At 45.4% G+C, this 23,532-nt stretch overlaps 1 protein-coding gene across 1 annotated transcript in view; it reads left to right on the forward strand.

Moving 5' to 3' along the window:
* The window catches only part of GALNT8 (polypeptide N-acetylgalactosaminyltransferase 8), a 38,922-nt gene extending 32,458 nt beyond the window's left edge, over nucleotides 1–6,464 (forward strand). Inside the window, exons 9-11 of the mRNA XM_007056942.4 lie at nucleotides 2,526–2,621; nucleotides 3,870–4,037; nucleotides 6,036–6,464. Coding sequence (XP_007057004.2) covers nucleotides 2,526–2,621; nucleotides 3,870–4,037; nucleotides 6,036–6,194 — 423 coding nt within the window. The 3' untranslated portion in view covers nucleotides 6,195–6,464. The remainder of the gene's footprint in view (nucleotides 1–2,525; nucleotides 2,622–3,869; nucleotides 4,038–6,035) is intronic.
* Nucleotides 6,465–23,532: the final 17,068 nt, after the last annotated feature.

Below are 23,532 nucleotides of genomic sequence, written 5' to 3' on the forward strand. Positions count from 1 at the left end.
CTGATAAGTGTAGTTTTCTAGCTGCAAGGAAAAGTTTCCTGGTCCAAATACCACCCTCTCCACACGCCTCCCACCCTCCAAAACCTGGCCATTAAGCATGGCCGATCCCTCCTAGCAAATTTTATTTCCCTTTTCCATCCAAAGCTGAGTGGGCATGGGTTCTATACACTGTAGGGGTGGTGGTTTCTGTGGCCATCCCTCCCATGTATTTCCCTGTCCCACCTGCACTAAGCCTATGCGTGGATAGTACACCTCGGACCCCATTAGAAACTGTGTGTCATTATTTTCCATTAGCCACCTGCCACACGGATTCTTGGGACCATTTCCATTTGCATCCAGCCCCAAACCCTGGCTGTAAAAGGGTGGGCAAGGTCTATTTTCCTCCAGCCACTCCCCTGACAGTAAGGGTACACTGACCCAGCGTACAGTCCCCCAAGGCTGTCTGCCAGGTGGCTCTAAAGGGTCGATACACCTTTAATTGATTTGCTACATTGGTTCCCTCCAACCCAGATGGCCATGAACCCCGGCGGGCATCTTGCAAGAGATTTACAAGATGATTGGTGAGGGTTTGTTGAACCTGGCCACATGCTTCTCCCCACAAAATAGTTTTCACACTGTTTACCAGTTCACTCGTAAGGGATTCTGTAATATTCTTGAGAGTTTGAATGACATTTCCCAACAGTCAGTCAGCTGAGCTAAGTGCAGACCCCTGCAATAATCCACCCTGTCCAGTAACCCCAGGGCATGTTCCAGGCGTTGAATTCAAGCTGCTGAGTCAGCTTCCTGCAGCGAGTTCCCACCTTCCCATAGGTAGTTTGTAAGGGCTCACCATTTTCGGGTGTTCTTTTCTACTGAGTTTGTAATTGCCCATAGCAGTATTCTTTCACCTACTTTGATAAACCGAGAACAGTTAGTAAATGCATTACCGAGGTACCAGTCAGTGGGGAATGGAGTAATAGATATTTATAAATCTGATGCGTTAAGAACCACAGGTCTTTGGAAGGGGGTAGACCACCATGGGGATAGGTGTGTTACAGACAATTTGGAGGGAGGTGGAGGAGTAGGGAGGGGGAAGAGGTTTAATTAAGGTGCATTTTCCCTTGGTCCAAAAGGGGGCAGCACGACATGTCCAATAAAAAGGGGGTGCCATGCCTGAAGAATTTAGGGGAATCCAGAGAGGGGTGAGATTTCCATCCGATGTCCACGTTCCCCAGAGAGCCGAATCATTTCTCCGCAGGGTTAATGAGAGGGGAAAGGCACACACCCCTGCATAAACAATCGCCTGAGTGGTTTGTACAAAGGGACCTAAGTGACCACCCATTCCTCCCACCTTAAACGTCCACTTTGCTGAACTATTGTGGGTATATTCAGGTGCTTGTAAGAAGCCATTATTAAACCACTGGAAAAAATGATTGGTTAGGCTGCATCCATTTTGCAAGTATGCTTGGCACCGCGCACTGAGGGTGTCAGGGTCAGTAGATGGTGCATTAGGGGAAGGGGAGGGGAGAGTGGATTGACATGGGGTATCCTTGGGTGCCCCGTGGGCCATGGTGTGTGATAGCACGGAGAGTGTAGGTTTACTGACCACTTCGGGTGCTTTGGGTAAGGCAATGCACCCTACTCCCACCTCTTTGTACCCACAGTGGCGAGGATAGGGAATGAACCCCAGGTGATATGCAGTACCACAATATGAACACCTTTCTGAACTACAAGTTCCTCCCTGCCACCAAGGAATTGTTCACCTTTGATACCAGGGCCACTGTCGGACTGCTAGTAGTACTTTGGTTCCTATTGCTTTTCAGAATTTACTGGATAATGGGCTGGATGCTCCGGGGTGTAATACTTCGATTCCTGTTGCATTCCAATATCCACCGGATCAGGGGCTGGATAACGAGGCCGATAAAACCTGATGCAGAGGGCTGTGGGAATTATCCACAGGAATGGCCATAGTCCTGAAAAACAGAATCACTTCATTCCTTTTGGCATTTGGTTAAGGCATTATAATGCTTTACCTGAGAGACATGAGCCCACCAGTGCTGACCCTCATGCTGAGCCCCAGAGATGGATGAATCATGTCAGCTACCAGATAAGGACCCTTACATATCCCAACAAACACCTCCCTCAATGACATTAGCTAAGCGAAGCACTCTTTGGTCAGTATAGTTCCGTCTACACGGGGGTTTTTGCTGGCATAGCTACATTGGCCAGTGGATCTGATTTTTTCGCACGTATAGCTAGGCCAGCAAAACTTTGTAGTGTAGACCAAGCTCCATTGTTTCTCTGATGTATAGACACTAGAAAAGCCTTTAGATTTGCTTCTCATGTTTTCTGGGATTAAGTCAACTCTGAAAAGCTGTTTTACAGTTTCTTCTTCTAAATCCATCCTATGTTCTCCCGTTACTTCAGAGCTCTGAAGCAAAACTGCAAACCAGCATAGCTCTCAGCAGAGCTTACAAAAACAGTGGTGGGAGCAGGAAGATGTGGTCGTTATTCCATGCATTAATATGCCTGTTTTATCTCTGTAGATGAAAAACACTCTGAATGAGAACATCTGCATAGATCAAGGCCCTGTCCCCGGAAGCACTCCAATAATGTATGGCTGTCATGCTTACTCACCACAGGTATTAAAAACAAGCTATTTAATTGCAACCAGAAATCTTTTGTTAGCCTTTGCTTTGGATTCTTAGCTAGACATTGAAATAGACTCCTGAAAATTGTTCTTCATGTGCTGTCATGCAGGGAAGACTACATTTTATTTTGTAAGTTGCATTGGCCTGCCAAACCCAGAGTTGTGAGTTCAATCCTTGAGGGGGCCATTTAGGGTCTGGGACAAAAATTGGAGATTGGTCCTGCTTTTAGCTAGATGACCTCCAGAGCTCCCTTCCAACCCAGATATTCTATGATTCTATGAAGTAAAATCCCAAATCAAAAATGAATGGCTGTAGTCTCATAGACTTTAAGGTCAGAAGGGACCATCATGATCATCTAGTCCGACCTCCTGCTCATTGCAGGCCAGGGCAGATTCCATCATGGTCTAAGTACATTAAGTCAGTTCCATCTTTATGGGGAGGTGACCTCACTTACCACCTCCCCTTCCCATACACATATTGACAATCATTGTTCTTGCCAGTGGTGGTTCCAGCAGAGAGGCGAAGGTCTGAATGGGATGCAGACTGAACTCTCACTCTTCACTTCTTGTTCTGTCACTAGGAAGGACACTAGTGTTTATAGTTCCACCGTAATAATCTACCTGTTTTCTATGAACAGAGGAGAACAAGAGTGATATCATAGCTCTAGTGCAGGGGTGGCCAACCTGAGCCTGAGAAGGAGCCAGAATTTACCAATGTACATTGCCAAAGAGCCACAGTGATACATCAGCAGCCCCCTGTCAGCTTCCCTACTCCCAGGGCCTCTCATCCACCGGCAGCCTCCCTCCCTGCACCTCCTGATCTGCTGTTTCCTGGTGTGCAGGAGACTCTGGGAGGGAGGGGGAGGAGCGAGGGCATGGCAGGCTATGGGATGGGGGCAGGAAGGGGTGGAGTGGGGGCAGGGCCTGTGGCAAAGCCAGGGGTTGAGCAGTGAGAACCCCCTGGTCCATTGGAAAGTTGGCACCTGTAGCTCCATCCCTGGAGTCGGTGCCTGTACAAGGAGCCACATATTAACTTCTGAAGAGCCTCATGTGGCTCTGGAGCCACAGGTTGGCGACCCCTGCTCTAGTGGGTTAAATTCATCCTAGTTTAACTTCAGTCATATCAGTGAATTTGGCCCTATGTATCCAATGTTAGTCAGTTTCACAAATGTCTGATATCCTCCTTTGGGATTTCGTCAATGTCTTAGCTCACCTACTCCAATGTAACCTTCCCTTTCAGCACTTGTTTTATCTCAGCACTGGAGAAATGTATATAGGAGGCCTACGATCTCGACAGAATACAGTAGATCGGTGCCTAACTGACCCTGGCACAGGGGACCTGCCATTTATAGAGCAATGTAATGAGGCTGTGAAAAAGGGACTGAACATGCATTGGGATTTTAAGCAGGTAGGTGAATTTCTATGTCCCTACATTTCAATGGCATCTTTCATCCCGAAGGAGCCTAAAATGCTTTACACACAAGAGGACCAATTTTCGTATGGGGAAGCCTCAGCTGTAGGATTTGGACATGCAATTCAAGGAGCCAAGCTGATGTCACTGGGAACAGCAGGTGCTTCACGCCTAATGGATCAGGACCTGGATACCTCAAACTCTGTTTTATCCTCCGCTCTCCCAACAAGACACCCAGCCTCCTTAGCAACAACACAGCAGGACGGACCCAGATTCTGACCATCACTCACTGGGATCAGGCCATTCTCGGCTGCAGGAGCTTGGCTACTACTTGTCAGAAGAGATCAGAGTGGGCTGACGTCTGTTCAGTACAAAGTGATCTGATAAAGCCTTCACCCAGGACAGACAATTTTTACAAAGGCAAAACAGCCCGACCCAGCAAAGCCATACTCCTCGCCCCAGAAAAATACCTTTGGATTTGGGATTTGAGTTCCTTAATTTTGTGCAGTACTTAAAACACCGCAGTGATAGCTGGCCTCAAATCATTAGATAGACCGACTCAAGTTCTGGGCACAGGGCCTCCCTCTGCTTCTTTGGGATCTGGTCTAAGATACTCAGATACTACTGTGATGGGGTGGTATAAAAATGTAGGCAGGGAGAGAGAGAAGAGCATGGTGAAGAGTTTGACAAGTTCTTGGCAGAGAGAATTGAGACCTGGCAGAACTCAGGCCAGCCTGGCTCTGCTCCCCAGAGTTCTCAACCAAGTATCCCCTAGTTGCAATCCTCTTTCTTTCCCCCCACCCCCCGCCACGAGTTAGCCTGCCCCCCGGGGAAAAATGTTTTGAAACATTGTAGATCACCCACCTCAGCAATGTTACTGACCTGGCATGAAGGGTGGGTTTCTGACAGATTTCTTTTGTCCTTAATCTGGCTTGTGACACGTGCCTGGAGACAATTTAAAGTAGGGAATGGATACCTTTGAAAGGCTGCCAATCCATCTTAAAAGCAAACCTATAATTCATATAAGTCATATACAAGGCTATGCTGTGACGCACAAAAAACTGAGTTTTGTAGCGGGGCCCATTGAAGCTGGGTGGACCAACTCTATTTAAAAGGTAAACTATATTAAAGTGTAAAGCTTTGGGAGCATATTGATATTGCTATGATTTCACCTCTTTAAATTACTCCACCCTACAGAAAACATTTCACATTCTAGTATTGACTTGTGAAAAACCAGCTGCCTTGAGTGAGTTCCCTTTGATGTTAGGGTTGTCCTTGTGCAACATGTGCATTAGTGCCAGCCTAAAGACCTATCCAGTGATTTATCTGAACTCTAAAGAAGGTAACTGTATTTGAATAGGCTTTATAGATTTCCCTGTAACTTTCCTCTGATCTTTCTTTGTCAGTACACATGAAGACTCTTCTGTTTACCAGAAAAGACTTGTTGTTTTTGTATCTCTGATTAATTTATAGGGATCACATCTGTAAATATTGTCCAGGCTTTGAATATTTGAATAACTTTATCATTCTGCTGTGTCTCACTGGTTTGTCCTCTTCTTTGCTGACTTATAGAGTCATAGATTTTAAGACCCAGAGGGGCACCTAGATCATCTAATCTGACTTCCTGTATAGCACAGGCCACAGACCCCACCCAGCACCTGCACACTATTCCAACAACTGAAATGAGACCAAAGTATTTTTTCTATTACTAATTTATTGCTAACTGGCAGCCTGATGCTAACTTCACTCTAGAATAATAACTTTCCACCTTCTGAAGCTGCACAGTTTGGTTCACTCAGTCAAACCAAGAAACTTTCTTTCCTACCTATGACCACAGTCAAGCTAGATGCAGTGACAAAAATTTATTCTGTCTGTGTGCGGAGAACACTTTCACTGACCTGACATATTACAGAAATCAAGAGAATTGTTTACTGCCTTGGCACTCAGTTCTGAAATGCAGACTGCAGCTTGTCTCATGCTTCTTTCGTTTTGCAGGGATCATCCGTGATGAATAAGAAAACTAGGAGATGCCTCGAAATTGTAAAGGACAATCCGTCTTCGCCTGACAGACTTGTAATGCAGAACTGCAGTGGACAAAAATGGAATGTTCAACACACAGTAAAGGATTGGGGTAAGAGAAGTGCTCTGAGATAGCTTATTTATCCCAACCAACAGATGACTTGGCATTGACTCTTGGAAGTGGGGAAATTGGGATCACCAGGAAAACATTTTCTTCAGAGGTTTCCAAAGAAGAGCAAGACTTCTATGTTGCTAGGACATTACACAATGGAGATTATCTCAGGTAGACTCTATAACATTTTGGGGAGCACATAATTGGTATGGAGGAATGTATGCTCTGAATTATGGGAGGATATGGGCACATAAACAGGAGGGTGACAGACACATGTAGCATAGGTAGTTAGTTATCGTTGTGTGTATTTAAGTTGGCAGTCAGTGAGGACAAACTGGAACTGAAGACTGGATGAGAGAAAATTTATCTTGTGTAGACCACTCGGGCAGGAGTTTGAAGATTCTGTGTTAGAGGGGAAACTAAGGAAATGCAAACAGAGATGTTATGAAGCAGGGGTTCTCAAACTGGGCGTCGCAAGGTTATTATATGGGGCGGGGGTTGCGATCTCTCAGCCTCCACCCCAAACCCCGCTTTGCAACCAGCATTTATAATGTTAAATATATAAAAAAGTGTTTTTAATTTATAAGAGTGGGTCACACTCAGAGGCTTGCTATATGAAAAGGGTCACCAGTACAAAAGTTTGAGAACCCCTGTTATAAAGAATGTATTATTCAGAGGTGACCAGGACCTACAGCTCCCATTAATTTCAGTTGGAAAGCCGGGTGTTCAGTACCTCTCAAAATCAGAACCAAGGTTTTTTGTTTGTTTTTTTACAATGTGAGCCTTCTAAATAAGTGGCCTGATTTTCAAAAATGTTGAGCTCCCATTGAAATCAATAAACTACTTGCACTGGCCTCTTATTTTTGAAGATCTTGGTTGAGACCTATACATGATATCTGTACCCTGCCTTTTATATTCAGGGGCCCTTCAGTGGATGGGAAATTACCCTGATTTCAGCTTGACCTTTATACACTAATATCCAGTGAAGAGCTGCCAAAATCTTAACAATGGGTTCCCTCCTCACCCCACGAGGGGGTCGTTGCCCATCTCTGCCCCCCAGGACTCCTGCTCCATCCAACCCCCCGCGTTCCTTGACGCCCCCCTCCCCCAGGACCCCTGCCCCATCGATCCCCCTCCCCTGTCTCCTGACTGCCCCCAGAACTGGGCGGGAGGGTCTCGTGGGCCACCGTAGTGGGTGCCCACCCCACCCCTAAGAGCCAGAGGGACCTGTCGGGGGGCAAGGTGGGGAGTCCCAGAGGTACTTATCTGGGGCAGCTCCCAGGAAGCATCCGGCAGGTCCCTCTGGCTCCTAGGGGCGGGGGAGCATAGCTAGGGGCTGGAGCACCCATTGGGAAAATTTGGTGGGTGCAGAGCACCCACCGTCAGCTCCCCACCCTGCCCCCGGCCCCAGCTGACCTCCGCCCCGCCTCCGCCCCTGAACACACTGCCCTGCTCTGCTTCTCCGCGCCCCACTCCCCGGCTTCCTGAGAATCAGCTGTTCGGCGGGAAGCCTGGGCGGCTTCACACTCAGGCTGAGGGTGGTGGAGGTGAGCTGGGGCGGGGAGCGGTTCCCCTGCGCCCCCCTCCCCGGGTTACCTGCTGAGGTGTGGGAAGCGCTCCTCGCGCCCCCGCCGCCCCAGCTCACCTCCGCTCTGCCTCCCTGGGCCTAAACAGGAAGCTGCAGCCTGCTTCTCTGCCCGCCCCGGCTTCCCGCATGAACAGCTGATTCGCGGGAAGCCTGGCGGGGGGCATAGAAGCAGAGCGGGGCGGCACGTTCAGGGGAGGAGGCGGAGGTGAAGCGGAGGTGACCTGGGGCTGGGGGTGGGGTGGGGAGCTGCCGGTGGGTGCTCTGCACCCACCAAATTTTCCCCTTGGGTGCTCCAGGGCTGGAGCACCCATGGAGTCAGCGCCTAAGGTGCCACTTTTGGCCCATTAAATTTAGAAGACCTTTTAGAACCGGTTGTTCCGTGAGGGACAACCGGTTCCTAAAGGGATTCTAAATTTAACAACCAGTTCTTGCGAACCGGTGGGAACCGGCTCCAGCTCACCACTGCTAATATCCACTCATCCAATCTGTTAGCCAGTGATGCAATGGACCAGTGATTTGGTGGCTTCTGGGAGCTTCTTGTCAAAAGCCTGCTGCCAAATTGAAGTGAAGTCCGGGGTGATTTGCTTGTCTCCAAATGAGTTACCCTCGTTCTGTGGATACTGCCAAACCATCCCTGTCAGAAAAGATTTATCCTTGGGGCTCATAAAAATACTTCTGAGAACGGAAGCAGAAAATGTTGTTAGCTTTTGGAATTGAGCAATGGATTGCTCCAGATTGTAGGTGTTTTGCAAGCATTTCTTGGAGCAGCATTTTCCTACATGGTCTTCATACCCATTTTATCTTCAGTTTTACAAGCTGAACACTACACTGTCCCATCAGTACATTTTTCAGGAATACAGAGTAAGCATTTCCAGTAAAGGACAGTTTAATAGAAGTTTGTTCGCTACATGCTGCCTGCCTCTCTCTTTGGTTATGGTGATGAGTAAATGTGTTTGTTTAAATAAATTGATTCCATGTTCCCTCACCCCTGATACACAGGGTTGATTTCAGGCAAATTGGACTTGTTGGTGAGAGTCAGATGGACAGCTCAACACTGCTTCATTTTCTGCTTTCAGTTTGTTATTTGATAGGATCAGCTGTAATTACTCCTGTAATAATCACTCTTATTTCCTGTATTTGTTTGCCCCGTGCAAATGTTTGTCACTGTGAACACCTGTAAAAATTAAATTTCAATGGAAGTTAAATGTGGTGAGTTTCTTTGGCATTCCCCCCTTCCCCCCTGTTGGTTAAATGTAATTACATTATGGTTGCTATTACCAAGTGGTTCAGCTATATTCACCTCTTGGACCAGATTCTGTGCTCCACTTACGACTAAATCAAGAATTGCCTCTCTCCTTGGGGGTTCCAGGATGAGCTGCTCCAAGAAGCAGTCATTTAATGTGTCTAGAAATTTTATCTCTGCATCCCGTCCTGAGGTGACATGTACTCTGTCAATATGAGGATAGTTGAATTCCCCCATTATTATTGTGTTTTCTGCTTTTATAACCTCTCTAATTTCCCTGAGCATTTCACAGTCACTGTCACCATCCTGGTGAGGTGGTCAGTAGTATATGCCTAATGCTATACTCTTATTGTTCAAGCATAAAGATTCTATCAGTAGAGATTCTCTGGTACAATCTGAGTCATTTAAGATTTTTACTTTATTTGACTCTGTGCTGTCTTTCACATACAGTGCTACTCCCTCACCAGCATGACCTAATCTGTCATTCCTATATTTTTGAGGCTTGGTATTGCCACATTCCATAGATTATCCTCATTCCACCAAATTTCTGTGATGCCTAATGACTATTATAATAATATCTTCATTTAATGCCAGGCACTCTAGTTCATGCCAAGTTTGAGTTTGTACTGCATTTGCCTCCTTAGCATCCTTTGCTGGTGGTGTTAGTTTATTTAAATGATAAAAGTATGAAATGATAGTTGCACAATGGAAAGATTACATCCTTGCCCTGGAAACAAAATCATGGAACAGATCACTGACGGTGGCAGACACATGTGAATGGCCAATCAGACTAGTACGTCACAGGTTCAGCAAAGCAACTCTTCTCTGAACCTGAAACCTTGTCTGCACTAAAAAAACATGGTTCCAGGACTGTAGACAGATACTGTCAAGGTTCCTTCCCTACTCTGAACTCTAGGTACAGATGTGGGGACCTGCATGAAAGACCCCCAAGCTTATTCTTACCAGCTTAGGTTAAAAACTTCCTCAAGGTACAAACTTTGCCTTGTCCTTGAACCCTATGCTGCCACCACCAAGCGTGTTAAACAAAGAACAGGGAAAGAGCCCACTTGGAGATGTCTTCTCCCCAAAATATCCCCCCAAGCCCTACACCCCCTTCCCTGGGAAAGGCTTGATAAAAATCCTCACCAATCTGCATAGGCGAACACAGACCCAAACCTTGGATCTTAAGAACAATGAAAAAGCAATCAGGTTCTTAAAAGAAGAATTTTAATTAAAGAAAAAGTAAAAGAATCACCTTTGTAAAATCAGGATGGTAAATACCTTACAGGGTAATCAGATTCAAAACATAGAGAATCCCTCTAGGCAAAACCTTAAGTTACAAAAAGACACAAAAACAGGAATATACATTCCATTCAGCACAGCTATTTTACCAGCCATTAAACAAAAGAAAATCTAACGCATTTCTAGCTAGATTGCTTACTAACTTTTTACAGGAGATCTGAAGAGCATTCCTGATCTGTTCCACGCAAAAGCATCACACACACAGCCAGACCCTTTGTTCCCCCCCTCCGTCCTCCAGCTTTGAAAGTATCTTGTCTCCTCATTGGTCATTTTGGTCAGGTGCCAGCGAGGTTATCTTAGCTTCTTAACCCTTTACAGGTGAAAGTGTTTTGCCTCTGGCCAGGAGGGATTTTATAGTTCTGTATACAGAAAGGTGGTTACCCTTCCCTTTATATTTATGACACGCCCCTCAAATCACAGAGAGGGTGAAACACTGGCTGTGATTTATTCCTGAAGCTCTAGGAGAAAACAGAGTTAATAAGACACATGCACCTCTAAATATACTACCAAGTGTATAAAGACTAACAATATTTTCCACATCTCAAGGACGATTTTAACCAGTTGATTCTGGGAAACTTTCACGGGAGAGTGCATTAGCCACTTTGTTAGAAGCTCCTGAGATGTGTTGTATGTCCAAATCAAAATCTTGGAGAGCTAAACTCCACGAAATAAGTTTTTTGTTATTTCCCGTGGCGGTATGAAGCCACTGTAGTGCAGCATGGTCGGTTTGCAGGTGGAAACGCCGTCCCCAAACGTATGGATGAAGCTTTTCTAGAATGTAGACAATGGCGTAACATTCTTTTTCACTGATTGACCAGTGGCTCTCCCTCTCAGACAGCTTCTTGCTGAGAAACACGACAGGATGGAATTCTTGATCCGGTCCTTCCTGCATTAAAACTGCTCCCACACCACGCTCGGATGCATCTGTGGTTACTAGGAATGGTTTGTCAAAGTCTGGGGCCCTTAGCACAGGGTCAGACATGAGTGTCACTTTAAGCTGGTTAAAGGCCTTCTGACACTCTTCGGTCCACTGAACGGCATTTGGCTGTTTCTTTTTGGTTAGGTCTGTCAGTGGGGCAGCAATTTGGCTGTAGTGCGGTAAAAATCACCTGTAATAACCAGCCAAGCCTAAGAAGGATTGGACCTGTTTCTTTGACTTTGGGACAGGCCACTTTTGGATAGCATCCACTTTGGCCTGTAGGGGGTTGATAGTTCCTTGACCCACCTGGTGTCCAAGGTAAGTCACTCTGTTTAGGCCTATTTGACACTTCTTAGCCTTAACAGTTAGTCCTGCCTCCCTTATGCGCTTGAAGACTATTTGTAGATGTTTCAGGTGTTCTGCCCATGGATCAGAAAATATGGCCACATCGTCAAGGTAGGTGACTGCATATTCTCCTAACCCTGCTAGGAGACCATCTACAAGTCTTTGGAAGGTGGCGGGTGCATTCCGCATCCCCAAAGGGAGTACATTAAATTCATACAGCCCGACATGTGTGGTGACGCCTGACCTTTCCTTGGCGGATTCATCTAGCGGTACCTGCCAGTACCCCTTGGTTAAGTCCAAGGTAGAGATGAACTGGGCCCATCCCAGTTTCTCCAATAGTTCATCTGTGCGTGGCATTGGATAGTTGTCTGGGTGAGTTACAGCATTTAGCTTACGGTAATCCACGCAAAAATGTATCTCCCCATGTGGTTTGGGATCTAGATCCACTGGAGATGCCCCTGCACTGCCAGAGGGGCGGATTACCCACATCTGTAGCATATCCTGGATCTCCCGTTCTATAGCAGTTTTAGCTTGAGGAGACACCTGGTAAGGTTGGGCTTTAATTGGGTGAGCATTACCTTTGTCAATGGAGTGGTATGCCCATTCACTCAGTCCTGGGGTGGCTGAGAACGTCGGCACATAGCTAGTGCACAGCCCCTTGATCTGCTGTCGCTGCATATGCCCAAGGGTCATGGAGAGGTTCACCTCTTCCACACCACCATCACTTTTCCCTTTGTAGTAGACACCTTCAGGCCACTCAGCGCCATCTCCTCCCTGGGCTGTAAACTGACAAACCTTTAATTCTCTGGAATAAAAGGGCTTTAGAGAATTAATTAGGCTTTTGGTTGGAGGTGGGGAATGCTATGAGATAATTAACAGCTCCCAGGAGCTCTTGGACCGTGAATGGCCCTTCCCATGACGCTTCCATTTTATGGGCCTGGAGCACCTTTAAGAACATGACCTGGTCCCCTACGTTGAAGGAACGCTCTCTGGCATGTTTATCATACCAGGCTTTTTGCTCTTTTTGAGCACCCTGTAGGTTTTCTTTAGCAAGGGCTAAAGAGGTTTGGAGGGTGTTTTGTAGGTCGGTTACAAAGTCCAGAATGTTAGTTCCTGGAGAAGGTGTAAACCCCTCCCATTGCTGCTTCACCAACAGTAATGGCCCATTAACCTCACGGCCATATACAAGTTCAAATGGTGAAAACCCTAAACTGGGATGGGGTACAGCTCTTAAGGCAAAAAGCAACTGCTGCAACACTAGGTCCCAATCATTGGCGTGCTCGTTTACAAATCGTGGCCCCCAAAGTTCCATTAAACTTCTCCACCAGGCCATTTGTTTGATGATGGTAAGGGGTGGCAACCCAGTGATTCACTCCATAAGCTTCCCAAAGACCTTTCAGGGTCCCTGCCAGGAACTTAGTTCCCGAATCCATAAGGATGTCGGAGGGCCAACCTACCCTGGCAAAAATGTCTATTAGTGCCTGGCACACCCTTTTAGCCCTGGTGTTGCTTAGAGCTACTGCTTCCGGCCATCGGGTGGCAAAATCCATGAAAGTCTTGGGTGTCTTTTTCAGGAAAGGACCCAGAATATCCACAGATACTCGCTGAAATGGAACCTCAATGATGGGGAGTGGCTGGAGAGGGGCTTTGACCTGGTCTTGGGGTTTTCCCACTCTTTGGCATACCTCACAAGACCGGGCATAGGTAGAAACGTCCTTGCCCATTCCCTCCCAGTGGAATGATCTCCCCAAATGGTCTTTGGCCCTGTTCACCCCAGCATGGCCACTAGAATGATCGTGGGCTAAGCTCAAGAGCTTGACCCGGTACTTAGTTGGAACTACCAACTGTCTCTGAGGATGCCAGTCTTCCTGGTGTCCACCAGAAAGAGTTTCCTTGTATAAAAGTCCTCTTTCTACAACAAACCTGGATCGATTAGAAGAGCTGAGAGGTGGTGGGTTGCTCCGTACTGCCGTCCAAGCTCTTTGGAGGCTTTCATCTGCTTCCTGTTCGGTCTGGAACTGTTCTCTTGAGGCTGGAGACATCAGTTCCTCATTGGATTGTGGACCTAAGCTTGGTCCCTCTGGAAGCAATGCAGGTGATGGGGCTGTTTCCGTTGACTGTGAACCGCTCTCTGCTGGTGCACTATGTTGGGGTTCAGGCTCCGGCTGAGCCTCTTGTGTAGGGTTATCTGCTGCTGCTGGTGCAGGTTTGGTGGAGCCCTCTGGTGTTGGGGTTGCAAGCACTGGATTCAGTGTGGGCACTGGTTCTGGTGCTGGTTGTTCCGCCGGTTCCGGTTCTGGGACTGGCTCTGTCTGGGTCTCTGGGACTGGATCCACTACTGCTGTAGCTGACATTGGAATGGGGTCCGATTCCATCACCTCTGACCGGGTCCTGGTAGAAGTTTCCGGAATAGAGCTAGTTATGACAGCTTGCTTAGCCTGGCTGCAGGTGACCATTCCCACCCTCTTGGCTAGCTTCACATGATTGGCCAAGTCTTCCCCCAACAGCATGGGGATGGGATAATCATCATAGCCTGCAAAAGTCCACGTTCCTGACCAGCCCTTGTACTGGACCAACAACTTGGCTGTAGGCAAATTGAAAGAGTTGTACCTGAAGGGTTGAATCATCACTTGGATCTTTGGGTTGATTAAATTGGGGTCCACTAAGGAAGCATGGATAGCCGACACTTGTGCTCCGGTGTCCCTCCACACGGGGACCTTCTTCCCGACCACACTCACAGTTTCCCTCTGCTCTGAAAGTATCTGGGAGGTATCTGGGCCTGAGGACCTCTGGTGTGATTCCGGTGCAATGAACTGTAATCTGTTGGGGTTCTTGGGGCAGTTGGCCTTTACGTGCCCTAGCTTGTTACATTTAAAACATCGTCCAGCTGACGGGTCACTGGGGTGAGGTGGGTTGCTGGAGAACGGTGTGGCGGGACGATAATGGGTCTGGAGTGTTCCTTGGGGTGTAGTTGGGGCCCTGGGCTGCCCCCGGTAGTAGGGTGTGGTCTGAGGTTGTCCCTTCTGGTATCTGCTCCAACTGTGACCAGCTTTTTTCTTTTCTGCCACCTCCATCCATTTGGCTCCAATCTCCCCGACCTCGATTACAGTTTTGGGCTTCCCATCTAGGATGAATCTTTCTATTTCCTCAGGAACACCCTCTAAGAACTGCTCCATTTGCATTAGGAAGTGTAAATCTTCTAGAGATTTAACACTTGCTCCTGATATCCAGGCATCCCAATGTTTCACAGTGTGGCAGGCATGTCGGGTAAATGACATGTCTGGTTTCCAACTTAGGGCTCTGAACCGCTGACGGGAATGCTCGGGTGTTAGCTCCATTCTGACTCTCACCTTGGTTTTAAACAGTTCATTCTTGTTCATGTGTTCCTTCAGCATTTCAGCCACCACCTCAGCTAAGGGTCCACTGAGCTGCGGCCTCAGCTCTACCATGTATTGGTCTGTAGGGATGCTGTACTCAAGGCAGGCCCTTTCAAAGTTTTCTAAGAAGGCCTTGGTATCATCACCTGCCTTGTAGGTGGGGGACTTTCTGGGATGGGAAGTGGTACCTGGAGAAGGATTGCTAGGGTTTGTTGGTATATTCAGCTGAGCCATTGCCTTCTCCATCTCCAGTGCATGCTTCCTCTCTTTTTCCTTTTCCTCCTCAGCATGCTTCCTCTCTTTTTCCTTCTCCTCCAGTTCTGTTTCCCTTGCCTCCATAGCTCTCCTGGGGGCAGCCTCTTGGGTTTTTTCTGCCTCCATAGCTCTCCTGTGGGCTGTCTCTTGGGGTTTTTCTGCCTCCAGTTCTCTCCGGTGGGCAGCCTCTTTGGCTTTTGCTGCCTTGGGTTCTGTCATCTTAGCCTCTCTGTTTTTAACTAACTTTACACCTGAGAGTTAGAAAGAAAACAAAAAAACTGGCTTGTAAATTTTTGTGCTGTAATGTGATACCTATGTTCTCTGATTGCTATTCTCAGCCTACAGAAAAATCCTTTGTCTCCAGGCAAAAAGATAGAAAAACCCTCTAGTTGCTCTGAGCTAAAAAAAAAAACCAAAAAACAAAACCTCTTCAGGTCTATAAAAAACTTGTGAATTTCTCTGCAGGATGTTAACTACCCTGCCTTTAGGTAGAGAAAACTCCAGCTCAAAAAGAACGATTCCTTTTGTTATGCCTGCTGCTCTGGCTCCCAGGCAGAGACAGAAAAACTCTAATTGCTTTCAGCTTAAAACCTGCTTCCAAGCAGCCCAAAGGAAAAAAAAGTCCTTTTAAAATCCTACTGTGCTTCTGCTTCAAAATGATCTGAAAAAAAAAATCTCAAAATGATCTCAAAATGATTGCACCGCTCTGCCACCATGTCAAGGTTCCTTCCCCACTCTGAACTCTAGGGTACAGATGTGGGGACCTGCATGAAAGACCCCCAAGCTTATTCTTACCAGCTTAGGTTAAAAACTTCCTCAAGATACAAACTTTGCCTTATCCTTGAACCCTATGCTGCCACCACCAAGTGTGTTAAACAAAGAATAGGGAAAGAGCCCGCTTGGAGATGTCATCTCCCCAAGTCCTACACCCCCTTTCCTGGGCAAGGCTTGATAAAAATCCTCACCAATCTGCATAGGCGAACACAGACCCAAACCCTTGGATCTTCAGGACAATGAAAAAGCAATCAGGATCTTAAAAGCAGAATTTTAATTAAAGAAAAAGTAAAAGAATCACCTTTGTAAAATCAGGATGGTAAATACCTTACAGGGTAATCAGATTCAAAATATAGAGAATCCCTCTAGGCAAAACCTTAAGTTACAAAAAGACACAAAAACAGGAATATACATTCCATTCAGCACAGCTATTTTACCAGCCATTAAACAAAAGAAAATCTAACGCATTTCTAGCTAGATTGCTTACTAACTTTTTACAGGAGATCATCTGAAGAGCATTCCTGATCTGTTCCTAGCAAAAGCATCACACACACAGCCAGACCCTTTGTTCCCCCCCTCCGTCCTCCAGCTTTGAAAGTATCTTGTCTCCTCGTTGGTCATTTTGGTCAGGTGCCAGCGAGGTTATCTTAGCATCTTAACCCTTTACAGGTGAAATTGTTTTGCCTCTGGCCAGGAGGGATTTTATAGTTCTGTATACAGAAAGGTGGTTATCCTTCCCTTTATATTTATGACCGATGCCCAGACCTTGTTCACGTAAGGAAAAGTTACTTGTTGACACCAGCTGTTCGCCATGGGGACAACTAAACTGATGCTGCATGTGGTTTAATTGCCCGCATAACCAAAGACAAGTTGCATTCAGCATATCAGAAGCCATGTTTAAAATCTGGTTGAACCATAGTTCCTGAATGCTGTTTGGACTTGGCTACAGTTACCCTGGTCAGTTGCATACCCTTGTCAGCAACAGATAATTTTCCGAGGGTACACAAAGCTTGTGGATCTGCTTATATGCCTGGAATCATGTTTGTATAGCACCATGTTTCAACACTCCTCTCACCTGTCACAGGGTGACTGGCTCCTTTAAGGAGAAATTGGCCCAGCTATACCTGTGCCATAATTAACTGCCTTGCAGCCAGAGGGGACAGGGCTAATGAGGTCAGGTGTTAGCATGGCAGACACATGGAATTCATAATAAAAAGCCTTGTGAAATCAATGTCAGGGGGAAGCTGTGATAGGAACCAAAGGAAACAGGTTAGGCTCCTACAGGAGGCCCTGCAATAGGAAGCAGGGAAGTTCCTGGGAGGGGAGGTAGGGAGAAACCCCTGGGAGGTAGTGCTCATTTAGAAGGAGCAAAGAGCAAGTTGCAGAACCAGGGAGTAGTAGCAAAGGCCAGGGAACTTCAGCGAGTGAAAAGTAGACTGTGAGAGGGGCTCTAGGGGAGTAGCCTGGAGTCAGCATTCTAGGAGTGAGCAGAAAAGGACAGTAAGGTAGCCAAGCATGGAAGGCAAAAGGGAGTGTGAGGGTGGAGGAATCCTTGCAATGTCATGTCCTAGGTCAAGGGGATGCTCCAGTGGTGAATTGCCTCCATGCCATCTCCCCAGTACAACAAATTAGATTTCAGCACATCCATACTGCAGCAGTGACCAAATTTACATTTCCATGGTGCAGGGGATAAATCTCAGTATTGATGCAAAAAGAATGTTAGGTTACCACTAGATTGCCTTTTAGCAGATACTTACCAGTTACTTTCATATACATGATGCTTGAACAACATGATAGTTCATGAGCTTATGTCTTTGGCGCTTATTCAGTTAAACAAAATGTTCAAGAAACCTTTGCTTTGTGTCAACCAGAGATGTGCACCAAATATGTCAGAATAATCATAAAGCCATATTTATTACCTCTAAGTGTGTTCACTGACTCTGGAATGTAGCTTTACAACTTCCGTTTTGCTTTAATTTTCTTTTATACTACTTTTAAAAGATGTAAATGAATGTTAGTTATTGTGATTCATGCTTTGTATCGAGTATTTGATAGAAATCTTTAACTGCAAGTTTTAAATGTATGAAACATGGAAGGTTGTAAATCTAGGAACTATGCAATCAAAAGGAAACCAACCGATAAGAGCACCTTATCGAAGTACAGGATACATCAGGGGTCTCAAACACATGGCCCATGGAGCTTTTTCCTGCGGCTTGCCATAGGCGCCGATTCCCCACCCTCTGCCCCCACTCGAGTGCACTGCATCCCTGCTCCTCCACCTACCTCCCAGTATGTCCCGCCACCAAACAGCTGTTTGGCAGTGCTTAGGACTTTCCAGGAGGGATGGGGGAGGAGCAGGGACACGGCGTGCACAAGGGAGGAGGCGGAGAAGAGGCGGGACCAGGGTGGGGATTTGGGGAAGGGGTTGGAATAGGGGCAGAGTTGAGGTGGGGACTTTGGGGAAGGAGTTGGAATGGGGGCGGGGAAGGGGTGGGAAGAGGCAAGGCATGGGCGGGGCCTCATGGAAGGGGTGGAGTGGGGGTTTTGCAGTTACCAACCAATTTTGAAGGTGGATTACTTGGCCCAACTGCCACACCCTTGTGTCTAGCTGCCACCTCACATATCAGCACAATCACCTACACAACAACACAAACAGCAAGTCCAAATACAGATAGCCCCTCAGCCCAGCACACACCCCTTATTTGCCACCAACACAAATCAACCAAAATCTCCCAGCACAACACAGCCGAGGCACAAATCAACACATCTTCCCATCACAACACACATTCATCACCACCCTCACTCATACTTACCATAAACCTGAGTGGCAAGTCCTTTGCTAGTAAGCATATATTGGGCTACTGTGACAACGCAATAAAAGTCAATAGACAAATCACTGTAAGATGCTGTACAATTTAAGGGTGTAGAAAAAAGGTATATATTATATGAGAAACAGTATGTGACTCTGTAATTAAAAGATTACATGATAACACATAGTCTCAAAGGGGCAGAGAAAAAGTTGTGTGTGCAACCCTAATTTTGGCATGTGTGCTTCACTGTGCAGTCTTAACATTCTCTTGGGGTATGTCTTCACTACCTGCTGGATCGGCAGGCAGCGATCAATCCAGCAGGGACCGATTTATTGCGTCTAGTCTAGATATGATAAATCAATCCCCGAGCACTCTCCCATCGATTCCTGTACTCCAGCGTCGCGAGAGGAGCAGGCAGAGTCGACGGGGGAGCGGCAGCATTGACTCACCGAAGTGGAGACACCACGGTAAGTCGATCTAAGTACGTCGATGTCAGCTCCGTTATTCACGTAGCTGAAGTTGCGTAACTTAGATCGATTCCCTCTCCACCAGTGTAGACCAGGGTCTAGTGTAGTTTTTTGTATGGAATGTGGTACAATTTGCAAGCCACGCTGAGGCTGGTTTCATCTCAGGATATCAAACCTAATATTAGTAAAAAGAAAAGGAGTACTTGTGGCACCTTAGAGACTAACCAGTTTATTTGAGCATGAGCTTTCGTGAGCTACAGCTCACTTCATCGGATGCATAGCATATCGTGGAAACTGCAGAAGACATTATATACACACAGAGACCATGAAACAAAACTTCCTCCCACCCCACTCCCCCGCTGGCAACAGCTTATCTAAAGTGATCATCAAGTAGAGCCATTTCCAGCACAAATCCAGGTTTTCTCACCCTTCCCCCCCCCCCCACACACATACAGACTCACTCTCCTGCTGGCAACAGCCCATCCCCCTTTGAAACCCCTCTTTATAATGCGCATGATAATCAAGGTGGGTCACCTCCAGCACTAATTAGTGCTGGAGGTGACTCACCTTGATTATCATGCGCATTATAAAGAGGGGTTTCAAAGGGGGATGGGCTGTTGCCAGCAGGAGAGTGAGTCTGTATGTGTGTGTGGGGGGGGGGAAGGGTGAGAAAACCTGGATTTGTGCTGGAAATGGCTCTACTTGATGATCACTTTAGATAAGCTGTTGCCAGCGGGGGAGTGGGGTGGGAGGAAGTTTTGTTTCATGGTCTCTGTGTGTATATAATGTCTTCTGCAGTTTCCACGATATGCTATGCATCCGATGAAGTGAGCTGTAGCTCACGCTCAGATAAACTGGTTAGTCTCTAAGGTGCCACAAGTACTCCTTTTCTTTTTACGAATACAGACTAACACGGCTGTTACTCTGAAACCTAATATTGATGCTCTGGTTGATGCAAAACGCTGCCAGCTATGTGGCCAAACGAAATGACTGTCAAAATTAGCACTGACTTTTCGCATTACAGTTTTAAAAAAGTTAATACATTGACTTTTAATAGCATACTATATTACTCTTCATTTTTTTCATTTGTGACTATACTTTTATATTGTTGTATGAAAAGGTTTCAGTGATGTGGCCCTTGGGCTAGTGTACTAGTACTCATGTAGCCCTCGTAGTGATTTGAGTTTGAGATCCCTGGGGTACATCCTCCTTGTACAAGACACCATCCTGGTACAGGTGTGATCTTTATCTCAAGAGGACAAACTCTGTAAGATAGTTATAGTTTACAAAAACTGTAAACTAATTTAAGGCTGTTCTTTATTTGGGATATTCCAAAGAGGAGTGATCTTTAGGGTGTGTTAGGAGAGCTAAAAATGGGCCTCTTTATGCCATCTCTTTGCAAGAAAAAAAGTCTCTCATTTAAATCCACAAAGAATTTTAGATATAGCCCTATTGAAACTGATCTTTTATAGGTTTCAGAGTAGCAGCCGTGTTAGTCTGTATTCGCAAAAAGAAAAGGAGTACTTGTGGCACCTTAGAGACTAACAAATTTATTTGAGCATAAGCTTTCGTGAGCTACAGCTCACTTTGCACTCTAAATTCTTCATTTATAGGTGGAAAACATTTTACAGGAGATATTGGTTACTTCTAACTTATGTTTTCTCTTAAATGTGAAAACCTTTGTTGTCTCTCAACTGCTTATAGTGGCAAAAGCTTCATATGCGATATTTATTTGTAAATGTTTTGTATCTAAATGCAAGCATCCATGTAATAGGTTCCTGATGTCATTTTTATATGAATAGTAAGATGCTTAATGTACAATTACATCAAGGTCATTTGATTCTATGATCAGTTACAACATAAGAAGCCATTTGAACAATAAAAACATCAATAAAATATTTAAAATATCAATAATAAAAATCAAAAATATAAAAATCAATAAAATATTGATATTAATATCAAAAATCAAATAGATCAAAATAATATCAATAAAATATTGATATTAATTAGGGAATTAAGTAAAAATCTAGCAGTGCTTAAAGAAGTTCTTGCCAAACTCAGAAAGACAAGATGAGCCTTTCCAAGGATTGCTAAGAAGAAAATGCACTACTGTATCTGATGACTATTTAAGTTCAAAGACTAAATCACTTAAATTGCAAAAAGGCTAGTTTAAGAGTTGAAAGACTTTTGTATATGAAATAGGAGTGTTTGGACTCATTTGAAACAGGACTTCAATATTAAACCTTGATGGAACTCAAAGGAACTCAGAAAATGAACTGAATAAAATAAAGTTAAAAATCTAATGTTAAAGACGTGTGAATTTCACACTACACAGACAAAAGCAATCTTCTAAAAAGGCATGTAGTCTGGATCTGAACACATGAAGAGATGAAGCATCCCCTACTTCCCTTAGTAGTCAGTTTCAATGATCAATCACCCTCACTGTCAAAACTTTGTGCCTTATTTCTAATTTGAATTTGTCTGATTTCATTGGTTCTTGTTCTACTTTTCTCTAGTAGTTTAGAGAGTGCTTTAGTACTTGGTATTTTCCTCCTGTGAAGGTACTTATACACAGTATTCAAATCACATCTTGATCTTCTTTTTGGTAAATTAAACAGATCGAGCTCTTTAAGTCTTTCACTGTAAGACATTTTCTCCAGACCTTGACAATAATTTCTGTGGTCCTTTCTGCACCCTCTTCAATTTTTCAGCATCCTTTTTAAAATGCTGACACCAGAACTGGGTGTAATAGCCCAGTACTGGCCTCACCAATGCTGAATACAGACGTAAAAATTGCCTCATTATTCCTGCACATGACTCCCCTGTTTATACATCCAAGGATTGCATGAGTCCTTTTACCCACAGCATCACACTGGGAGCTCATGTTCAGTTGATTATCCATCACAATCCCCAAGTCCTTTTAAAAAAACACTGCTTTCCAAGACAGAATCCTCCATCTGTAAGTATGGCCTGCATTCTTTCTTCCTAGATGGATAACTTTGCATGTGGCTAAAAAAAAAAATGCACTTTGTTTGAATGGGCCCAGTTTACAAAGCAATCCAGATCACTCTGTATGACTGTCCTGTCCTCACATTATTTATCACTGTGTCAATTTTTGTCATCTGCAAACTTTAGCATCACCAATGAAAATGTTGAACCCCCCCTAAAACCACCCCCTTTTTGAGAACTGTCAGCCAGTTCTTAATCCATGTAGTGTGTATCTTATTGATTTTTTGGTGTTGAAGCATTTGGTGTTAGCACAGAGGAGTCCACAAGCCCAGAAATAAACCTAATTGCATCTTTCTAAACATTTCTAAACATTCCTGATCTACTTACACCTTTGGGAGTTTCAAATAAGTAGTTCTAGGTATGATCTGATGATTTATGATCATACCTGGCTTAAAGCTTCTCATAGCATAACTGTCCACTGTTCCCCTCTTTCCCAGAGAACAACATAGACAAAAAGGGGATGTTTTTTCCCATTTTAAAATGTTTTAGCCTTCCCATTGGCTCTTTTGGTCAGGTGCCCACTCCCTTTCCTTTACCTGGGGGACTTTGTTAACGCTTTACAGGTAAAGCAAGTAGAGAACAGCCACCAAGAGGGACTTATAACTAACTGGCTGGCTGGGTGTTCATAAAAGGGAGCTACTTCCCCCACCTTCATTTACCACACCCCCCCGCAAATCACAGACGGTGCTGGCCAGCCTGGTTCAGGTCGGGTCCACACCAGCTGGGATTTCTTCCTGGAGGTTTAGGAAACAGAGTTAATAAGATACATGCACCTCTAATTTCACTAATAATTACATGAAGAACTAAACACTACTTTTTACATTTCAAGGACTACAATGACTTAGAATGCAGGGACATTTTTACCTGGCTGATTCTGGGAAACCTTCCTAGAGGAGTGCATCAGCCACTTTGTTAGAGGCTCCTGAAATGTGTTGTATTTCAAAATCAAAGTCTTGAAGAGCTAAACTCCACCAAAGAAATTTTTTGTTAGTTTCTTTGACTGAGTGAAGCCACTTCAGTGCAGCATGGTCAGTCTGCAGGTGGAAACGCCGTCCCCAAATGTATGGGTGTAGCTTCTCCAGAGTATACACAATGGCATAACATTCTTTTTCTGAGACTGACCAGTGGCTTTCCCTCTCAGAAAGTTTTTTTGCTGAGAAACACGATAGGATGGAATTGTTGATCTGTTCCTTCCTGCATTAAAACTGCTCCTATACCACGTTCGGACGCATCTGTGATTATGACGAATGGTTTGTTGAAGTCCGGGGCCCT

The sequence above is a fragment of the Chelonia mydas genome, chromosome 1 (assembly GCF_015237465.2).
Source record: "Chelonia mydas isolate rCheMyd1 chromosome 1, rCheMyd1.pri.v2, whole genome shotgun sequence".
Taxonomy (NCBI): Eukaryota; Metazoa; Chordata; order Testudines; family Cheloniidae; genus Chelonia; species Chelonia mydas.